Source organism: Protomyctophum bolini, assembly GCF_963924005.1.
Source record: "Protomyctophum bolini genome assembly, chromosome: 21".
In the NCBI taxonomy this organism is placed as follows: domain Eukaryota; kingdom Metazoa; phylum Chordata; class Actinopteri; order Myctophiformes; family Myctophidae; genus Protomyctophum; species Protomyctophum bolini.
This window is the reverse complement of record NC_137882.1, coordinates 30,763,037-30,773,054: the sequence shown is the minus strand read 5'-3', so window position 1 is coordinate 30,773,054 and position 10,018 is coordinate 30,763,037. Positions and strand designations below refer to the sequence as shown.

Genomic DNA, 10,018 nt, shown 5'->3' with positions numbered 1-10,018 from the left:
GGTATGTTTACTGCAATGAAGTGACTGAACATAGTAGACTATACTGTAGATCGGGTCCAGAGCATAGAGTTATATACTTTATTTGTCCTTTCGGAAATTTGTTTTGTGCCAAGCAGTCATCAGGATTATAGGATACAAAAAACATACACAAACAAACACAGTACATCGACAACAAAAGATCAATGCTAACAAAGGCTTATAGGATATAAAAACATACACAAAACAAACACAGTACATCGATAACAAAACAACAATGCTAACAAAAGGCTACCAGTCGTTCCAAGAGGCGTCACAACATTTTATGCACGGAACTGAGACGGGGCCTGTTTGTTCATGAGTCCTACATGTACTTATGGGAACAAACGATCTTGAAGGTAAAAGATGGTATTGGCTGTGTAACGGGTGTGTATTATCCGTCGTCGGGATCGCGACTCAAACCGTCGACATGCTGTCAGGCTGGATTACCAGCCTTTAGGTGCCCGGAACGCTAGTTTTTTAATGAAATACTTCTACTTTACATTTAGGACTGTATTCTACTGGGCTCAGCACACCGTCTAACATTGAGTCGATGCTCGCTGGCTTCGCCTCCCACTGCGAGAACATCTCCAGTCCCGACACAACACGGCAAAATAATTTGTTTTGTGCCAAGCAGTCATCAGGATTATAGGATACAAAAAACATACACAAACAAACTCAGAACAATGCTAACAAAAGGCTACCAGTCATAGTTCCAAAAATGGCTTTCCCCTTCCTGAGTATACCCGGGTCTCATACATTGATGTCATACTCTCAAATCGTACCCCAGCTTGTTTGCTGGACACGTTGATGATTTGATGAAGTTTGTTGTTATTATATAAAGGATAGAGGGCGGATGAGGAGCGACAGTTGCTGGTCAAATGCGGTAATGCGAAGGGTTAAACCCCAGCTTGCATGCGTGGCGTGGGCTTTCCTCGTGCTAAACGAGTCCCCTCATGTGTCTGGACTGCCGACGTCCTCTCACGAGCTAACGGATGGACAGCATCATCACAAACTCTGAAAAGAAGAGAAGAGGATAATGAGTTTCGCCATTAATTAAGGGCCTTGCAAAATGGGGATCGAGGAACGCACACTTTGTTGCCTTGGCTGCTCAAGAGGGGCGCGACAACGACAACGCAAACGTAAAACAAATTCACGGGACCGCGCTCACGTAAATAATGCTTGCGTTGTCGCACCGCGACTTCTCAGAGCAAAAACATCGTCTCATTGAAAATGAACTATAGGCACGTTTTATCGCTCCCCGTTTGCAAGGCCCACATTCATTTAAGTTGACGATTAATTTGCCAAACAAACAATTGCATTTAAGGATTTCCGATTTCCTGAAATAATTACGATTAGACTTGTTCTGTAATAATCGTGACGACAACCCTATAGGTGTGAGTGGCGTGATTAATGGGTGGGGGATATCCACCGCTGGTGATGTAATAGCGTACAATGTGAGGTTGTAGATCTGCTATTTTCCATAAGGAGTGCACCCGGGGTGCCGGTATAACTGCCACTCCGCGGCAGTGCGTTACTCCGACATCCATTGCGCCGTGCTTGCGGCTTGAGGGTTATAGGGTAAGGGTTTAGACTATTTGAGTGTCCTGCCGCGTGAAACACTATACCGCCTGCCACGGGTATGTTCCGCGGCTCATGCCGTTGCCAGAAAAGGCACTCGCTCTCTCTCCTATTTTCACTAAGGGTCCCGCCGCAGCTATAGGGTATATAGACATCAAATGTCTCTTTTTGGGTCACAGGCTACTAAAAAAGTTTGGTATAACCAACCACCGGTCCACAAACAGTGCATAATATTATCCCATTCTGAACGGGAACCCCTTTGGGTGTTAGCATCATGTTATGCTTTAGCTATTGAAAAACAGCAGATCTACAAGCTCATAGCGCGCCACCGAGTGGCGCGCTACGAGCTTGTAGGTCTGCTATTTTTGAAAAATCGAAGAGCGACTGACATTTTTTAGAATCTGATCTCGGGTCAGAATGGGTTCATCAGACCAGTGTGTGTCCAGTGGAAACCTCGTATGAATCTGATCTCAGGTCAGAATGGGTTATATATCTCTGTCTCTGTGGCTCACCTTCAAAGTCGACGTCTCCGTCGTCATTGATGTCGAGCTCCTTCATGCTCTCCTCCAGCTCTCCTTTCTTCAGCTTCTCCCCCAGCAGGGACCTCACCGCCTCCTTCATCTCCTCCATGGTGATCTTCCCGTCCCCGTCCGTGTCAAACTGCATGCCATGGAGGGGGAGGGGGGGGGGGGGGGGGGGGGGAAGAGAGAGAGAGAGAGAGAGAGAGAGAGTATAACTATCTCAGAAAATCTTTTTTTATAGTTTCACAAGATAGTTCAGTCAGACAACTCACGAATAGATTACACTATTTATTGCAGCATGAGTAATGAGTGTGCATATGATATTTGACTTGGCGTTCAGGCTCTGCTGGATTTCTCCCTGCTGCTGCGGCATGATTAGCAACAACATAAAACATAAGAGCAGGGAGATAGATATACAATAACCCCCCCCCATGGGGAGCATAGATAGCAGAGCCCACCGGTGGTGCTGGGGTGGTGGTGGTGGGAGAAAACATCACATACAACCGGGAACCATGAGCAGAGGAAAAGGCAGGAAGAGCATGGAGTCTAGTGAGCTTAAGTATAGCCTGCCCAATTAGTCAGCTGACTGCCGCATCGGCGAATGACGTGTGAGACTTGTACACACGTATACTCCCACATAGTAATGCAGCATGTTAACCCCTTGAGCATAGCATGGGCCTTTGAGCATGGCAAGAACCTCCCTTGAGGTTGACTGACTGAACTGACTCCGCGAGCTGCGTTTGATTATTACCAAAAGTGTTAATGTAACACAGCTCTGTTTACACCTTTATTTAATCCAATATTTATTTGTAAATACATTGTTTTATTTGTCTCGTTTTATTTGTCTTGTTCCGTACACTTCTGCTTTGGCAATGTGAACGTACGTTTTCTCATGCCAATAAAGCTCCCTTGAATTTAAATTGAATTGAGAGGGCGAGAGAGAGAGAGAGAGAGAGAGACAGAGACAGAGACAGACATGCTTAAAGGGACACTTCACCCTTTTTGCAAAAAACATATACAGTATGTTAATGACGTTTAGAAGCTTTAGAACACTTTACTGGTGGTCTTTATGTGTGTAATATGTGGTTTTAGATATTTTAGATTGTAGCAGTGAGCACAGTGTCTCTGATGTCATGGACACTGGGCTCACTTCCTTCCTGGACTACATGTTGTCTCAGTAAGACAGCTCTCCCCCCTATCCACAAGGAGGAGCAGTGCACCAAATAATTACGGGAATTGTAGTCCTGGAAGGTAGTGAGACCAGTGTCCATGACATCAGAGACACTGTGCTCACTGTTACAATCTAAAATAGCTAAAACCCACACATTACACACATAAAGACCCCCAGGAAAGTGTTCTAAAGCTTCTAAACGTCATTAACATATATTATTTTGCAAAAAGGGTGAAGTGTACCTTTAAAGGGCCACTTTTTTCCTTGACGTGAAAAGGTTTGGGAACCAACCGCCGTGACAGACCTGTTGGAAGGCCGACTCCAGCTCCTTGAGGCCCATCATGCCGGCCGTCTCTCCCATCATCCTGGGTCCCATCAGCTCTATCCAGTCATCAAGGTCCATCAGGCCGCCCACTGTGTGGACGCCAATCAATCACCACATTATGTGTTCAGTTACAGAGAAAGCTAAAACAAATTTAAAAATATGTATAATTTGAAAGAAATCAGACCTGTCTGAAGTGAGTGGTACTGTACTGTGCTGTGCTGTGCTGTGCTGTGCTGTGCTGTACTGTACTGTACTGTACTGTGCTGTGCTGTGCTGTGCTGTGCTGTGCTGTACTGTACTGTACTGTACTGTACTGTACTGTACAAGCCCTCCTCCCTCCCGTGCAATAGTGAAACTTGGTGGTGAGCGATATTTTCGTGGGACACAGCCAAATAACTGGCAAAATAACATGCCTCCTGCACTAAGTTTGGAAGATATGCTTTAAGTGCTATGTGCCCCGCACACTTGGAACCTTCCTTTATTCATTTATTTTATTCATCTATGTTTTTGAGGGGCGCCAGCCCCTCCTATATTCAGCTAGAGTGTAGGAGTTTAAGGGGCGCTAGCCCCTCCTATATACTGTACACAGCTTTTCACCCCACACATCTCAATATTTGCCATTGACAATGAAAGGAGAAATTAGGTCAAATGTCTGCCAAATATGATGTAAATTTGTGGCAACAGGCATTCTGATTGGCCAGTGTGAGATGATGAATGATGATGTACGATGATAAGAGCGCCCCTCACTTCACACAGGTGTGTTTTTTTTCCTTTGTCCAAGCCCTGTTCTCCGAGAACTAAATAAAGGTTGAAATGAAAGGAAACTGCTTGCAGAGTTGCAGACAGAGTGACATATAGTACACGTGCACACAGCACCCTCTGGTGGACGAATGTGTGTGGACTGGACAGCCTGCTACTGTCTGTCTGCATACAACCACACTGAGGAGGACTGAGGACCCAGAAGCAGAACTAGGCAGGCAAACTGATGCAGTCCAAAGATGTATTAACATGTACACCATGGTGTAAGAAGTGTTGTTTGGGAAACCCAGCCATTGTATTTCACCTGGCAGGTGAAGGCAGGTATATCAACAAATTGAGCAGACAGGAAACACTAGGAACACAATAAACTACACAATAAAAGTACACAGTTCATGACACACACACTCTCTAGTGTGGGTGATAGCCCCTCCTATGTCCAGCTTTGAGGGTTTGTGTAAACACAAACATTGTCCTAACACAAACATTGAATGCCATTGACAATGAATGGCCAGTTTTGAGCGTTTGTCCCAACACAAACATTGAATGCCATTGGCAATGAATGGCCCGTTTTGAGTGTTTGAGTGTGTGTAAACACAAACATTGCATAAACACAAACATTGAAGATGAAGGTGAGGAGGACGCACAATTTGGCCGGAGTGAGATGACTATCATGACGATGTGTGACGGATAAGAGCGCCCCTCACTTCACACGGGTGTGATTCTTTTACAATAAACAATGAGTTGACTCACTCTTCATCTTGATCTCTTGCACTATCTCCAGCAGTTCCATCTCGGTGGGCATGTATCCCATGGACCTCATGCCCTCTGCCACGTCTTTGTAGTTCAGGTAGCCATCTTGGTCGTAGTCAAACTCCTTGAAGGCCTCAGCCAGCTCTGTGACGAGGAGTTTGTGCATTTCAGAAACAGACGGTTCTAACAGTTCTAACAGCTCTGTGACAAACAGTTCATACATTTCAGAAACAGATGATTCTAACAGTTCATAAAAGCAGTGTCCTTTTATTACTTTAAATTAGCATGATGACACTCACCGTCCAATTCAGCTTGAGCCAGTTCTCGTTCCTACACAGAGGCAATACAAAAGTGAGTGGTAAATGATAGATATTACAATGGTCAAGCAGCATAATTACTTGTTATTTCCTTTGCCTTTTTCAGACAAGCATATCGTAATTATAGTAAGTAACAAAGTAGTCGACTCAACGGCACGGTTGCATGCAGAAAAGGATCCCATGTTTATGTCTCTGCAACATAAATGTATGTGGTGATGCTATAGTGACCTGGTTAAGCTTAAGCTTAATGAAGTGTGACACTTCACCTCAAGTAATGACTATTAATACTGCAGTCCCACCAGGCTTTAACCCATAAGAGGATAACCACCTAGCTACCTAGTACCTGCTGGCTTAACCACATATACTGCATCACACAATCACACAATCAAGAATTAAGCTACACTAGTAGTTTCCCCCATCTCAAAGGTTCATGTAGCTCTGAAAGTATGTGACAAGTGAGCGATACGCCCTGTGTGTCGTCATACGATGAATAAAGGAAATAGCCGATCTATTTTCGTTACAATTTTTTTTCTTCCAATCTTTCAAGTGTTTGTCTGTAACATGGGGGTATGGCACTTGTACCAGAGCCTTGTATTGAGAGTTACGCCAATGAGTAATATATATATAATAATAGTACTATAATACAGATCCCCGTAATACGTAACTGTTTTTAGGTTGTTTTTCAATTTGTCTTGCAATATTATACAATATAAATTGTACCCGTATGCCTTTTTCTTTTTCCTAATGTATTGTAATGATTTCACGTCATATTGTATTCCTCGACGACACTGTAACATGAGTTTAATTACGAGAATAAATAAAACTTGAACTTGAACGAACAGTATAATTATATTTATACGTACCGCTCCGAACACGCTCTTTAGGACTGAGTTGTACACTTTGGTCATTTTCTCGGCGACTTTCTTTCCCTTCTTGGATGATTTCTTAGGTAGGACATCGCCGACGGAGCTCGATGACGACCCCCGTACGGAGGCCTTCGAGGCACTGTATAGGTGGACGATAAAAGACTGTGAGGAAAGACAATATCCACATCCAACAGTAGATGAAGATGCCATCATGCTATATAGGGAAACAGCTCCACTGCTGTCCTGTCTGCTCGCCCATTTCTCTCCTCAGTGGGTTGACCATTCGCTCTGAATATTTTTGTAAATCAACACCCTAATCAAAACCAAATGTTTTACTTATGAGTGCAAGTATCAATAGTGCAATGTAGTGTGCTCTGTTACAAGTAAGTCAGGAATTAAAAATGTATTTGAGTAAAAGTACAAAAGTATTTCACATAAGCCTGAGTAGACGATGAAATGAAAAAAGGTTTTTTTAAAGTGAAATATACCTTAAAGTACAGTACTTAAGTAAATGTAGGCCTACTTAGTTACTTTCCACCACTGCTAATTCATCATACTACAGCGCATCGTACACAAAGGTATCACAAAGTAGCAGATCCACGAGGTCGAAACGTGGTGTGAAGCGATAATGTTTTGAGCTTGTAGATCTGCTACTTTTGCACATTTTGTGATGTGATTCTTGAAAAGTATAACAGTATTGAGGTTTCCGTCCGACAGAGACAATTTTGAAGCGTCAGCCAACTCTTCACTTTTGCTTTCGTGCACATCCCAAATTATGTGTGCAGCCACTCTGCTACTGTATAGGGAGCAATTACTGGAAAATTTCAGCATAATATGCTGAAATTTTCCATATTATGCATGGGAATTCATGGCATCACTTGTCAGTCATGCAAAACTTCGAGGGATCCGTGTCAGTCAACAATAATTAGTGTGGGGACACAACCTGACAGAAATCAAAAAGGTCATATCAGAAGTTTTTTTAAACTTCTTCATAAAAAAAAAATATCCTCATGAGGGCTATTTTCCCCCCTTTATTTACCCATGCAAGGTAGTAGCTGAGCACAAGTGCTCATTTTCAGCAACGCCCTGCACATAGAAACACACAGACAGACACACACATTGAAACCTAGAAGCCGACCAGTACAACAGCCACAGTCTTATACTGTTGGCCACTAAGCAGCTCCACTATCCCAGTCAGAACCGATAAGCAGATGTTAGTATGCATGTATTCTTAGTTTATTCTTACCCATCTGCAGAGGCTGTACTAGTGGCAGAGGCCACAGAGGTGATAGAAGCCACGGAGGCGACAGAAGAGGCCCTCTCCCTTTCATTGGACATGCTGCTGTGGAGAACATAATGTGAAAAGTTTTTCATATACTGTATTGGCAAACACCTACTATGTGTGTCCGGTACAGCGGTACAGCTTATAGTACAGCTCATTTCAATTGACCACACACAGGGACGTGCAGAGAGTGTTAGAGGGGCAGGGGCACTTTTGGGCAAAAATAAGCAGATCTACAAGCTCACAAGCTCACAGATCAGCTATTTTTGGTGCACAACCCAGCACTCTTTAGCTATAGTGGAGATGCGGTGTAACGACACCAAATTTGTTCAACGCAAAATGCTGTGTTCAAGACTTCGGAAAAAAGGCAATTCTCATGAATGCTGCTGCCCTCCGGCATGGCATATGGAAAGGAGTTGCAGTTGCATTTCTTTCACCGTAGTATAAACGCTGCATTCGTGGTCTGGAAAGGGCAGTTGTTTTACAGACGGGTAAAAGGACAGGGGCTGAAGCCCCCTTTGATGTCCCTGACCACACAGACTTGTTCCCGGGTCATAATACCAGAAGCAGACTCAAATGATCATGAAGTATTCTGTAGAGCAGCCATAAGTATTGTTATTTCATTTAATTTGGCTTACCTGGTTCTCTTGAATCAAAAAGTTGATTATTCTTCTATTCCTAGTGTAGCAATCCCAGTGATGCTGCTGTTCTGTCCTCTCTCTCTCTCTCTCTCTCTCTCTCTCTCTCTCTTCCTCTCAAATTTCAATTAAATTCATTATCCTTCTATTCCTAGTGCAGCAATGCCAGTGATTCTGCTGTTCTGTTCTCCTTTGCTCTCTCTCTCTCTCTCTCTCTCTCTCTCTCTCTCTCTCTCTCTCTCTCTCTCTCCCCCCTCTCTCTCTCTCTCTCTCTCCCTCCAGAGGATTATCAGCTATAGGCTAACGTAACGTGGCTAAAGGTACAGCAACAGATTAGAAAGCGGTTTCCAAGAGGTTTACAACATCCAACAGCCAACTAAGGCTATTAAGCCGTGTGCAGGCGTGCCCCGTATTAAAATGTTACTTTTCAGGATTCCAATTCAAAAATAGCTCAAAACATGCCAGGATTAAAAAAAAGAAAACTAAATTAAAACATGTCATAAACTGTTCCTTTTGAGCTTGTAGATGGTCTATTTTTGCTACTTTTGTGTGACATAGAATGGGGATAGAAACGAGAAAATAAATACATAGATAAGACATGTCTGCGCAACAGTGTAGGCCCTCTGGCCCGCTCCATCATCAAAGTTGATGCGCAAAAGGCATGGAATATGGATGTGTATATTACAGGAAACTCCCGTTAAGCTTAAACTTTCCATTACACCTGTATATATTACCGTATATTACTGTATAGGCAAATCTAGTGCCCATAATTGCACGTTAACTCCTCTTTTCAAGCAGTGCAAGGCAGACACAGACACAGGGCAGGTCGAACACAAGGGGGTTAATTAAACAAAACAGGAGATGAAGAACATATAGACTGGAACACGAGGAAACAAGGACATACTGTCTGGGAGCAAAATAAAACAGTAGGAACTTGGAATGTTACGAACGAACAAGGAACTGAAAACACAAGGGCATATAACACAGGTGAACAACTGAGAAATCAACACGGTTTGGAACAGCTAGGTGGAAAACAAAGACTAATGACAAGGTTAGAAAAGGCAGGTATAGAACTACAGGGGCAGACAGGAGGAAGGCACAAAACAATACGACAAAATAAAGGTACACAAGTGTAAAGTAAAACTCTAACTAAAAACCAATAGGAACACATGGAAAATATCTGATGAGCCTCTTGGCTCATTGCCTTTCAGATTCAGTGAGCTTCACCACCCTCTGGTGGACACAATGGGCAATGACATGCAAACACTCTTGTGTGTCCAAGCCTCAAGAGTCAAGACACCAATGGGCATGTGTGTGTGTGTGTGTGTGTGTGTGTGTGTGTGTGTGTGTGTGTGTGTGTGTGTGTGTGTGTGTGTGTGTGTGTGTGTGTGTGTGTGTGTGTGTGTGTGTGTGTGTGTAATCCTGTCGTTCAGTAGGTCACACAGAGGATGTGTGGTCTCTCATCCTCATAACACTGACACACATTTAGTCACCATCCATCCATGCATCCATCCATGCATCCATCCATGCATGCATCCATGCATCCATGCATCCATCCATCAGTGTTGTTGTTGGATGAAGGCTGGGCCACCTAGCCAAAGGCTTTTTTTGACCCCAGGGGTTAACTGGGGATATGGAGGAACTCCTTATATGGTCAGCACACTCTATAGTAGAACTATAGAACTGCAACAAAACAAAAAAAGAAGTGACTTTAAAACACCAAAAGGGGTTCCCGTCCTGAATGGGGTTAACTCCCACTCCCACCAAAGTGGAAAAAGCGGTGCGCACGCACA

General features: G+C 43.6%; 1 protein-coding gene across 1 annotated transcript; it reads right to left on the bottom strand.

Moving 5' to 3' along the window:
* Window positions 1-1,003: 1,003 nt before the first annotated feature.
* Window positions 1,004-7,643, bottom strand: LOC308336488 (calcium-binding protein 5-like; the record flags this gene model as incomplete). Its single annotated transcript, XM_080793852.1, has 7 exons — window positions 1,004-1,032; window positions 2,109-2,256; window positions 3,593-3,702; window positions 5,123-5,266; window positions 5,422-5,452; window positions 6,303-6,444; window positions 7,552-7,643. 7 exons carry the CDS (start codon window positions 7,641-7,643, stop codon window positions 1,004-1,006), a joined length of 696 nt encoding a protein of 231 aa, XP_080649978.1.
* Between the last annotated feature and the right edge of the window lie 2,375 nt (window positions 7,644-10,018).